At 43.4% G+C, this 12952-nt stretch overlaps 1 protein-coding gene across 1 annotated transcript in view; it reads left to right on the forward strand.

Annotated features, from left to right (window-relative positions):
• prune (prune exopolyphosphatase) overlaps window positions 1-12952 on the forward strand; it is a 44013-nt gene that overhangs the window by 24429 nt on the left and 6632 nt on the right. Inside the window, exons 6-7 of the mRNA XM_063041631.1 lie at window positions 4013-4107; window positions 8504-8662. Coding sequence (XP_062897701.1) covers window positions 4013-4107; window positions 8504-8662 — 254 coding nt within the window. The remainder of the gene's footprint in view (window positions 1-4012; window positions 4108-8503; window positions 8663-12952) is intronic.

Here is a 12952-nt window from a genome sequence, read left to right on the forward strand (position 1 = left end):
AGAATGGGTTTAATGACAAAAGGTGCATTCCCCCTGCGCGCGTGCACACCCCCACCACCCCTTCTTCTTCGCTGTCTTGTTTTACAGTGATTGGCACCTTGATTAATGATGCATTACCACCACCTTCTGCTCCGGAGTGTGCGATAGACTTACATTCTAAATCCCTTCACTATATATATATATATATCTCCATCCCTCTCATCCCTCTCATCCCTCTCATCCCTCTCATCCCTCTCATCCCTCTCATCCCTCTCATCCCTCTCATCCCTCTCATCCCTCTCATCCCTCTCATCCCTCTCATCCCTCTCATCCCTCTCATCCCTCTCATCCCTCTCATCCCTCTCATCCCTCTCATCCCTCTCATCCCTCTCATCCCTCTCATCCCTCTCATCCCTCTCATCCCTCTCATCCCTCTCATCCCTCTCATCCCTCTCATCCCTCTCATCCCTCTCATCCCTCTCATCCCTCTCATCCCTCTCATCCCTCTCAATCTCACACTCCCCCCCCCCCCGCCCCCCGCCAACTTACACTTTATCCTCCCATCTTTGGCCATCCTAGTACCCTATTCCTGCTTATCCGTCATATCCTATTAAAAAAAAACCTGTACCCCTTAACATATACCCTGACCTGTGCTCTCTCACCCTTTTAATGTGAATTCCTGCACCCCCAATTCCCTTGGATTAATTCTCATCATCTCTCTCTGTATCCCATACTTCTTGCAATTCAGAACTACATGTTCTACTGACTCCTCTTCCTGACATTCCTCACACAATCCTGCCTAGTGTTTCCCTGTCATTTTCAATGTTTTGTTTAATGCACAGTGCCCCAGCCTTAACCTAGTCCACGCAGTTTCCTCTCTTCTGTATCCACTACCTACCCTAGTACCTGCAACACTCATTTGTATTTGATACAAATGCCTCCCTGTCCCATCTTTCTTGCCACATTTGGTTGATTTTTTTTTCCCCCAGATTACACAATTAACCTCTGCTTTACTGATACTAACGTGCATTTCTATAATTTCTTCCTTTAACGCTCTCCTTGCCAACTCATCCACCCTCTCATTCTCCACCCCCCCACCCCGCTTCCTGTAATTATTCTTCCATCAGCTGTTCCATCCTACAGTGACAACACCATATTGCATTTCCTCTGCGCCCTTCTTGTCATCTGTTCCTCCCCCTGAACTCTGGCTCCAAGTGGATTGTGAACCCAGGCAGGTATCGAAGCTGTTTTCTGTTAGCAGCTGTAAAGTGGCTTTTATCCCACTGCTAATGGCCGTGTGTATCTTAACAGGACTCTCCACTCTCACTGAAAACCCACTGACTGGTCAGCCAAATATTAATCTATCCCCCTCCTCTTTCACTAAAACCCCACTGACGATGGTTATGTGACTTCATGATTTTTGTTGCTTGTTTGGAGGCCGTTTTTTTTTGCCAAAAGACATTTGCAGTCAGAATATGCGTTCGGAGTGGGCCACTGTGTCCGAGCCAACTTTTGTCCACCCACATTAGTCTCATTTACTTTCATTGGGACTGACATTCCCTGTATGTGCCATTTAAAAGTAGCATGGGAGACCATTCAGCTACCTCTGACTGTTGGGAAAGTCTCTCCAGTTTAGTCCTGTGCTAGGTGTGTGTGTATGTCAAAAATTCTGTTACTGTGAATAGCTAAAGTGAGTCAAAGATGACCTGATTTCCAAAAGGCATAAAGTTAAAGATGACGCATTTCTTTCATATTTTAAGCAAGATTACTTTTTTTATTTCCATCTTTTACAATTTCAAAATAACAAAGGAAAAGGGCCCGAAGCAAAAGTTTGGGCACCCTGTATGGTCAGTACTTAGTAACACCCCCTTTGGCAAATATCACAGCTTGTAAACGCTTTTTGTAGCCAGCTAAAGCCTGGTTTATACTTCTGCGTCAACGCGTCGCCACAAGGTCTGCGTCGCTGCAAAGCCGACGTGGAATCCTACGCGAGAGCCCGTGTTGCTGCGACATGCACCTCTCCCAAAATGTAACTGCGTCGCGGCAACACAGAACGCAACAACTGCGATTGGTCCGCTTGGTAGCATCGCATGTCATCCTACGCTGCAGTAGCTTCCCATTGGGCGACTGAAGGGCAGGGAAGGAACTCTGGCTGCAATGCTCTCCATAAAGCTTTACAGATCTCCAAAATTATGGAGGACACATCTCGCACAAAAAAAAGACGCTCGCGTCTTGTTTACCCGGAGACTACCATGACCATGAAGCCTTGCGCAGGCAGGTGAGTGCGCATGCGTGACATGCGCGTATTAGAGCGACGCAGACACACCAACGCACAAGTATAAATGCTCCCAACGTGCGGAAGTCACTTGCGTAGGTTACGGCATCCAGTTAACGCAGAAGTATAAACCAGGCTTAAGAGTCTTTCAACTCTTGTTTGGGGGATTTTCGCCCATTCTTCCTTGCAAAAGGCTTCTAGTTCTGAGATTCTTGGGCCATCTTGCATGCACTGCTCTTTTGAGGTCTATCCACAGATTTTCGATGGTGTTTAGGACGGGGGACTGTGAGGGCCATGGCAAAACCTTCAGCTTGCACCTTGAGGTAGTCCATTGTGGATTTTGTGGTGTGTTTAGGATCATTATCCTGTTGTAGAAGCCATCCTCTTTTCATCTTCAGCTTTTTTTAGAGACAGTGTGATGTTTGCTTCCAGAATTTGCTGGTATTTAATTGAATATTTCTTCCCTCTACCAGTGAAATGTTCCCCGTGCCACTGGCTGCAACACAAGCCCAAAGCATGATCGATCCACCCCCGTGCTTAACAGTTGGAGAGGTGTTCTTTTCATGAAATTCTGCACCCTTTTTTTCTCCAAACATACCTTTGCTCATTGGGGGCCAAAAAGTTATATTTTAACTTCATCAGTCCACAGGACTTGTTTCCAAAATGCATCAGACTTGTTTAGATGTTCCTTTCCAAACTTCTGACATTGAATTTTGTGGTGAGGACACAGGAAAGGTTTTCTTCTGATGACTCTTCCATGAAGGTTATATTTGTGCAGGTGTCGCTGCACAGTAGAACAGTGCACCACCACTCCAGAGTTTGCTAAATCTTCCTGAAGGTTTTTTGCAGTCAAACGGGGGTTTTGATTTGCCTTTCCAGCAATCCTACAAGCAGTTCTCTGGGAAAGTTTTCTTGGTCTTTCAGACCTCAACTTGACCTCCACCATTCCTGTTAACTGCCATTTCTTAATTACATTACGAACTGAGGAAACGGCTACCTGAAAACGCTTTGCTATCTTCTTATAGCCTTCTCCTGCTTTGTGGGCATCATTTATTTTAATTTTCAGAGTGCTAGGCAGCTGCGTAGAGGAGCCCACGGCTGCTGATTGTTGGGACAAGGTTTGAGGAGTCAGGGTATTTATAAAGCTTTAAAATTTGCATCACCTGGCCTTTCCTAACAATGATTGTGAACAAGCCATAGCCCTAACAAGCTAATTAAGGTCTGAGACCTTGGTAAAAGTTATCTGAGATCTCAAATCTCTTGGGGTGCCCAAACTTTTGCATGGTGCTCCTTTCCTTTTTTTCACTCTAAAATTGTAGAAAACAAAAATAATACACTAATCTTGCTTAAAATGTTGAAAAGAATGTTTCATCTTTAACTTTGACTTTTGGAGATCAGTTCATCTTCTACTCAACTATTTACAGTAACACAAATTTTGACCAGGGGTGCCCAAACTCTGTGTGCGTGGTTCTACAGGTTCACATTTTCCTGTTTCCTTTTGAATGTTCCTGACAACAGCAGCTCAGTACATTGAGGAATAAATCCTGTCATGCCTGTATCTTATGTGAGATCTATCATCTATCTTACCCTGTGTTTTCGGGTCAATTATTTACAATGAGACCTAGCCTAGAGCCTGTTGGCGCAAAGACAGGAGCATTGCCCATCGATCTACGGTTGACACCTGGGTGAGAACAGATGGAAATAGTCGAGGGTGAGATGGAAAATACCATCAGCTCCTAAGTTCTTTTGTTTCGCCAGGGTTGACCACTGAGCAGATGCTGAGGAAGGATTTGAAGGTTGTGTTTGGCGGAGACCTTCGCTTGGCCATCAGTGCTGTCTACTTGACACTTGAGGTAGGAAAGATTTGAGGGACAGCAGAGCCACTTTGGTCAAGCACAGAACAGGTTGCCAGCAAAGCTGGAGGGTGTGACAATCTGTATGAATCTCAGGGTGGATTTGGTGGAGCAGATTTTTACCAGGGTTGAATTTGAGGGTTAAAGATAGAGAGTAAGTTGCAACTTCATTAAAATAGGAATGTCATGAAGAGTTGACTGCAGTCGCCATGTGTAGAAGATGAGGAAATTGAGGTCCTGATGGAGAAAGTTCTCTTTAAATGGAGGGAGGGTAGAAGAGCGGTAGATCAGAACATGAGTCATCCTCATGGAAACAGGCCATTTGGCTCTCCACATCCATACCAACCAGTGGCCACTGATTAATCCCATCTTCCAGCACTTAGTCCAGAGTCTTCTATGCCTGGGTGGCTAGTGTGTTTGTCTAAACAGCTCTACAATGTTGTCATTCTCTGCATTCGCCACTCTCACTGGATTCAGGGACTAGCCACTAAATCTTGTACCCTTTATCCTAAACTCATGACCTCTGGTTGTTCCTGCCTCAGATGTAGGGAGGTGTCCCTGTACACCACATAATTTTATATACCTCAATCATATACCCCCCTTAACCACTTCCTATGACAGTGAGATCTGAAAAGTGCTTTATAAAGTTGGTGCATAGCCTTCGCTCTGGAATTAATTGCTTTATGATGCTCAGTACACAGGACTATAAACACCAGGCTTTCTCCTTCTTGATAAGGAGGACCACATTTGCTGTGCTCTGGAGATCCAATACCTCATTTATGGCCCTGTGAAAGTTTCAGCCAAATCTCTTCCCATGCCTCACATAATAGCATCTTGGGATGATTCTTATCTAGCACCAGGGTTAAAGTTTCTAAAACATCAGTATCCTGTTTGTTTATAGACTTGCACTAGAATTTTACTTTTCTTTCACTGAATACTTCACTACAGTTATGTTTCCTTTGTAAATACTTGTGAAAGGTACTAATTTAAGACTTAACTTCGGTCTCCATTACAGATTATCCCTGTTGTAGGTAATCGATCCAATTCTTCCTCTAATACTACTTTTGCCCTTAGTATGTTTAAAACAATTTTGAATAATGTTAATACTGCCTGGCCATGATATTTTGTGACCCTTTTGCTTTTTATACTCTAGATGGTCTCCCCTGTCTTTTATTCTCTATGCCTGCCATGTTCTCTTTCTCCAACCCTCTATCCTTTGGTATCCAAGGATTGATATCTTGGCTTTCACCCTTCCAGGAACATGATAGTTCTGAACTCTTGCGATTTTTTTCTGCTGCATACTTGCAAGTGGCCTTGTCTTATTTTAATCAAATCTGCCTCTCCCTGCTGCCCCCTCGCCCACTTTAAATTAAGACCTTTACTCTCGATTCACCCCATCCCTTTTTAGCATAAGTGCTTGGAAATGTAGAGTTATGATCACCATCTCCAATTGTTCTCTCCTTTGACTTGCTCTGCTGAGATCCAATGATACTCCTATCATTGGTCTAGCAATGTTCAGGAGGCATTTAGGCAGGCAGTGAATAGAGGAATAGAGGCCATGTGTAAGACCATAAGTCAAAGGAGCAGAAGTCGGCCATTCGGCCCAGCGAGTCTGCTCCGCCATTTTATCATGAGCTGATCCATTCTCCCATTTAGTCCCACTCCCCAGCCTTCTCACCATAACCTTTGATGCCCTGGCTACTCAGATACCTATCAATCTCTGCCTTAAATCCACCCAATGACTTGGCCTCCACTGCTGCCCGTGGCAACAAATTCCATAGATTCACCACCCTCTGACTAAAAAAATGTCTTCGCATTTCTGTTCTGAAAGGGCGCTCTTCAATCCTTAAGTCATGCCCTCTCGTACTAGACTCCCCCATCATGGGAAACAACTTTGCCACATCCACTCTGTCCATGCCTTTTAACATTCGAAATGTTTCTATGAGGTCTCCCCTCATTCTTCTAAACTCTAAGGAATACAGTCCAAGAGCGGACAAACGTTCCTCATATGTTGACCCTCTCATTCCCAGAATCATTCTAGTGAATCTTCTCTGTACCCTCTCCAACGTCAGCACATCCTTTCTTAAATAAGGAGACCAAAACTGCCCACAGTGCTCCAAGTGAGGTCTCACCAGCGCCTTATAGAGCCTCAACATCACATCCCTGCTCCTATACTTTATTCCTCTAGAAATGAATGCTAACATTGCATTCGCCTTCTTCACTACCGACTCAACCTGGAGGTTAACCTCAAGGGTATCCTGTACGAGGACTCCCAAGTCCCGTTGCATCTCAGAACTTTGAATTCTTTCCCCATTTAAATAATAATCTGCCCGTTTATTGCTTCTGCCAAAATGCATAACCATACACTTTCCAACATTGTACTTCATTTGCCACTTCTTTGCCCATTCTTCCAATCAATCCAAGTCTCTCTGCAGACTCTGTTTCCTCAGCACTACTGGCCCCTCCACCTATCTTCATATCGTCAGCAAATTTAGCCACAAAGCCATCTATTCCATAATCCAAATCGCTGATGTACAATGTAAAAAGAAGCGGCCCCAACACTGACCCCTGTGGAACGCCACTGGTAACTGGCAGCCAACCAGAATAGGATCCCTTTATTCCCACTCTCTGTTTCCTGCCAATCAGCCAACGCTGTATCCACATATGTAACTTTCCCGTAATTCCATGGGCTCTTATCTTGTTAAGTAGCCTTATGTGTGGCACCTTGTCAAAGGCCTTCGGAAAATCCAAATATACAACATCCACTGCATCTCCCTTGTCTAGCTTACTGGTGTTGGCAGGTAGGCCCTGTAATTGGGCACTATGGTCAGCACATACATTGTGGGCCAAAGAGCCTCCTCATACGTTATGTGTTAGCGTCCAACAGCAGGGTTGGTCAAGGACTAGTGAGCAGTAGTGATAGTGGGCTCCTTGGGGGTCGGACACACATTGAGCGTATTTGAGGTGGATGTGTATTGCCTCCCGAATACACTCTGAAAGAGGAGGGAACAGCCAGCGGCTGTGGTCCACTTTGGTATTGATTAGGAAGAGAGAAAAATGGGGTTGTAATCTCAGAATTACTTCCTGTGCCATGTACTATTGAGACCAGAAAGAGCAAGATGATAAATATGTGGCTGCAGAGGGAAAGGCTTCAGATGCATGGAGTATTCAGCTCATCAGGGCATTGGACAGACAGAAGGGCAGTGTTGGCAGCTAAAAGTTCCAGGCTTCAGATGCATGGAGCATTCAGCTCACTGGGGCATCCCAAGGGTTCATCCAGTAAGGGTGGAGCTCAGGAATAAGAAAGATGTGATCACTATGACAGGTAATGTTATAGGCCTCCCAATAACCAACGGGAGATGGGAGAATAGATGTACCTGCAGGAGCATAGCATTGGAACAGACCCTCAGCCCATGGTGTGTGTGCCAGGCATGATGCCAAATGAAACTAATCCCTTATGCCTACTTGTGATCTATATCCCTCCTCCCTCCATTTTCTGCATGTTCCTGTGCCTCTTGGACACCAGTCTTCTATCGGTTTCCACGACCATACATGGCATCTCGCTCCAGGCACCTATCCCTGTATTAAAAAAATAACTTGCCCCCATAAGCTTCATCTCCTGTCATTAAAGCTATGCCCTCTATATTCTGCATTTCTACCATGGGGAGAAAGATTCTGGCTATCTGCCCTATCTTTGCCTCTCTCAATTTTATAAAGTTCCCTCCTCTTTAACCCTTCGGCCTCCAACGCTCCAGAGAAAATAATTCAAATTTGTTCAAAATCTGGCATCCTAGTAAATCTGTTCTTTACCCTCTACAAAGCCTCCACATCATTGTAATGGGGTAACCAGTATTGAAAATCAATATTCTATGTGCGGCCTGCTGACACACCTCAGGAGTTCCGTCCCCCCCAGAGACTTTTATCCCCAAGGCTACCCCAGGTACTATTTGGGAATCTACAATCCCTCTGGATGGAACACTTTTTTTTTTATTACATTCCTCTGCAGTTGCCTGTATACGGTCCCTTATCTCTTGTTGACAGTTAAGAGGTCTGTAATATACTCCTAACAAAATTACTAGAGTGTTTTGTTCATACACGCATGACCTTGTTTGAGCAGCCTTCCAGGATATCCTAAGGAAATACTTGGGCCATGCATTCCTTGATATAACTCGAGGATGGATTGTTAAGATGGTGAATGAATGTTTGGATCACATTTATTGTCCCTACCATGGTTAGACTCCCATGTTATTCTTCATTACATTTCCCCGCTCTCCCCTTCGCCCAACACTCCACCCTGCCTCCCCACCCTTCCTATGCTCTGAACTGTATAGGTTGTGCCTGACCTGCTAAATGGGGTTGACAGTAATGCACTTTGACCCTTCACCTTTTCCTGCAGGACTTTCTGGCTCGTCCCTGTGTGAAGAAGGAATTGGAGGAATTCTGTCAGATGAAAGGCTGTGATGTTCTGGTTACCATGACCATATCTTTCAATGAGGAGAAGGAGCCTTCCCGCCAGTTGGCCATCTACAGCCCTTGCAGCCATTTGAGGGAGCTGGTATGTGTCAGTGGGCTGTAGTCAAATGAAAGAGCTGCTCTACTGTAGGACAGTGACACACAGTGGGTTCAGTGGTCTGTAATCAGATGCTAGATCTGATAAGGGTGTGCATGAAAATGGAGGGATATGGACCATGTGCAGACAACAGATTAGGTATCATCAGTTTATTTAGTTCGGGACAACTTTGTTGGATGAAGGGCTTGTTCCTGTTGTGTTGTATGTTCAATGTTACAACAGTGAGAAACTGTTCCCTCAGTCTTGGGGAACTTTAACAAGAAGCATAGGTTAGAGCAGGGGGTTCCCAACCTACCTTATACGATGTGCCTGTACCATTAAGCAAGGGGTCTGTGGACTCCAGGTTGGGAACCGCTGGCTTAAAGGAAACGAGATTGGCTGGTTGAAATTTCAGTTGCATGCCCTGAGAGAGTAGTGGAAGAGAATAAGAATTTAGATAAGCATTTGCAACATGTTCAGGTGGTGAAGAGGTGGATAATGGAGTTAAAGGTGACTGGCGTATGGTGGGCCTAATGCTTCTCTCTCTCCCCCCCCCCCCACCCTCAGAGCTGATAGATTAGGAGTCAGTGGTAGAAAGAGAGAAGCTCTTTACTTTGGCAGGTGGCCAGTAACAGTGCAGGTAGCAAGGTCATTGACAACTGTTTGCACAGATTTTTTTATGGAATGCCCTGTTTTCAAGAGAACAATTGATATAGAGAAGATTCAAGGTTTCAAAGGTACATTTAATGTCAGAGAAATGCATACATTATACATCCTGAAATGCTTTTTCTTCGCAACCATCCACAAAAATAGAGGAGTGCCCCCTAAGAATGAATGACAGTTAAGTGTTAGAACCCCAAAGCCCCCCCAACACGTAAGCAGCAGCAAAGCAGCGAATTTTTTTTTTCTCTCCCCACTCCCCCACCAGCTAAAAAGCATCGGTGCTCGCCGTCAAGCACTGAAGCATGCAGCAAAGCAACGATAAAGACACGGACTAACAGTACGCCAAAGACTACTTGTTCACCCGGTAATTCGACATACCACACAGGCGCGCTCTGCTCTCTCTCTCCCCCTAATAAGGGAAAAAGGCGTCCCTGTTTCACTTATCTATGAAGTAAACCAGGGAAAACTAACACAATACAGTGGGGAATTTGGGAGATATTTCTTCACGCAGAAATCCGGTGAGGGGGAGAGTGATTTGAGAGAGCTAGGGTAAACACACAGGCTGAATAGTCAGTACTTGTTTGGATGTGCTGTCCCGTCACTCCTCTCCTGAGCATCGTTGATGTCTCCACTTACTTATAAGGGCTAATTCTCGAGGAACAGTGAGTGTCAGAAGCGATTTTTTTTTTTCTTTTTTTTTGACTAAATTAATCATCACCACTGTTGGGATAAGATCCTCCTTGAAGTTTTCAGGGAAAATGTCTAATCAGATGAAATCCTGAAAAGGAATAATGTGTAGGATTATGGGGAGATGTGGGCACGTGGCCAAGTGGTTGAGGCATTGGACTGGTGACCTGAAGGTTGTGAGTTCGAGCCCCAGCCAAGGCAACGTGTTGTGTCCTTGAGCAAGGCACTTAATCACACATTGCTCTGCGATAACACTGGTGCCAAGCTGTATGGGTCCTAATGCCCTTCCCTTGGACAACATTGGTGTCGTGGAGAGGGGAGACTTGCAGCATGGGCAACTGCTGGTCTTCCATACAACCTTGCCCAGGCCTGCGCCCTGGAAAGTGAAGACTTTCCAGGAGCAGATCCATGGTCTCGCAAGACTAAAGGATGCCTTTTTTAAATTTATTTATTTATTTATTTATGGGGAGATGGGGGTGGGAGCAGGAAAGGTGGACTATCTGGAGAAATCTGTCAAAGAGCCATTGTAGGTAATGGTGAAATAGTCAAATAGTCTTTTCCTACATTGCCTACATTCTAATCACATTGCAGTTACCACGTTGCTAACTGGAAAGTGGAAGGGAGTGTGGATTGTGGAAAGGCTGGAGGGAGAAAGGGGAGCAGGAAGTTTTTTTAATCAAAGTATTTTTATTAACAAAGAAAAATAGCAGAACATATGTTACAACCAACTGTTTTATACCAGTTACAAAAAGAACCCTCTCCACCCCTCAATAAACAAGAACAAATAAAACCAGCCAGACCAGTCAAAAATAGATACAAAGGCCTAGTGTACATCTAAAGATAGAGCACCTTACACATTCAAATAATTTTTCCAACATCCATATTTTTGACAACTTAAAGGTTGCCAAGTGGTGTTAAATCTTGCAGACTGCCCCCTGACCAAATAGCGGATCTTCTCAAATTTTATGAAATACAGGATATCTTTGATCCAATTTCCATATGTTGGAGGGGAAGAGTCTTTCCATTTGCACAAGATGAGCCTTCTGACAAGGAGTGAACAAAAAGTGATGAGATCGGTTTGGAATTTGCTGAGGTTAACATTCTGAGAAGGCACTCCAAATAGTGGTGTAATTAATTGTCCAAAAATTTTTGAAAACGTTTCAAAAATCAAACCCCAGAAATTTACTAATTTTGGACATGACCAAAATATATGGCAGAGTGAAGCCGGGAATTGTTTACATCTGTCACACGTTGGGTCAAGATCTTTATTAACCTTAGCCAATCTATCTTTAGACCAATGACAACAGTGCACAGTTTTAAACTGAACAACAACATCTCAGACACACAGAGAATGAATAAATTCTATGAATTGCTTTTTGCCATATGTCAATATCCTCTTCCCATTTATGTTTTAATAAATCCAAATTCTCAGGATGAACTACATTAAGTAGCTCATAGATTTTGCGTACAGGTTGTTTCACATCAATTTTGAACTTAAGGACTGAATCTAAAAGCGATTGGGGGGGGCAGTAGGGAAAGCACTCAAGATGAGAGGCCATAAAGCTTCTGAGTTGTAAATATCTATAAAAGTGTGTCATAGGTATATCAAATTTCTTAACTAGCTGTTCAAAAGAGGCAAAATTGCTGTCCATAGAGATTATACAATGAAGTGGCACCATGTTTAGACCAAATATCAAACGCTACGTCCATTATTGATGGAGTGAACATGTAATTTTTTGCTACTGGTGTAGTGAGTGAGAGGTTATTAAGTGCAAAATGACACCTAAATTGGAACCAAATTTTAATGGAGTACATTGCAACTGGATTCAGTGTGAAACTAGATACAGGTTGTGACAGTGGTAGTTTAGCATATATTACCGACAAAGAGGTAAATTGTAAGGATAACTTATCCATAATCACCCAGCTAGGAGCAGCAATATCATCTCTTGTCCAATATAAAATTGCTCTTATATTAGCTGACCAGTAGTAATATAGAAAATTTGGAAGTGCCAAACCCGCCCCCCCCCCATCTTACCAATTTTTTCCTTTACTCTGGGCTGTTTTTTTATTCCAAATAAAACTTGAAATTTGACTATTTAGCTTATTGAAGAAAGTCTTTGTTAGAAAAATTGGGAGGCTTTGGAACATGTTTAAGAATTTGGGCAGGACAGTCATTTGAATTGTATTAATCTTCCCGCTAAGGGAAAGGGATAAAGAATTCCAACATTCAAATTCCTGTTTAAGATTGGAAAGGAGATATTGATAGTTGGCTTTATAATGGTCCTTGTAATTATGTGTTATCCAGACCCCCAAGTATTTAAATTTCCTATAGCTAATTCTAAAGCGGGTCACAGAAAAAGAAATGTCCAAACATGTGGTTTCATTTGGCATTAGTTCACTCTTTTGAAAGTTAACTTTATAACCAGATATTTGATCGAATTTAGTGAGCAATATTGATAGATTTGGGAGACTTCGAGTTGGATCTGAGATATACAATAGCATATCATCCGTGTACAGTGACACTTTATGTTCCAAAGCTCCCCCCTGGATGCCTTTGATACTAACAGATGTTCTCAGGGCTGTAACGAGTGGCTCAACTGCTACAGCAAAAAGGAGTGGAGATAAAGGGTCTTGTGCCATGTTGCTGTTCAAAAAAGGATGATATACAGTTATTAGTACGCACTGCTGCCAGTGGGGACGAGTGAAGTACTTTGATCCATGAAATGAATGTAGAACCAAAACCAAATTTTTGGAGAGTATAGAAAAGAAAGTCCCATTTCACCCGGTCAAATGCCTTTTCAGCATCAATTGAGAGAATAATCTCTCGGGTACTAGATGCAGAGGGATCATATAGTATATTTAGAAGATGTCTTATATTAAAAAAAGGAGTACCGATTTCTTATAAAACCTGTTTGATTGGGTGAGATAATCAGTGGTAGAATCTTC

Source organism: Mobula hypostoma, chromosome 2 (assembly GCF_963921235.1).
Source record: "Mobula hypostoma chromosome 2, sMobHyp1.1, whole genome shotgun sequence".
In the NCBI taxonomy this organism is placed as follows: Eukaryota; Metazoa; Chordata; class Chondrichthyes; order Myliobatiformes; family Myliobatidae; genus Mobula; species Mobula hypostoma.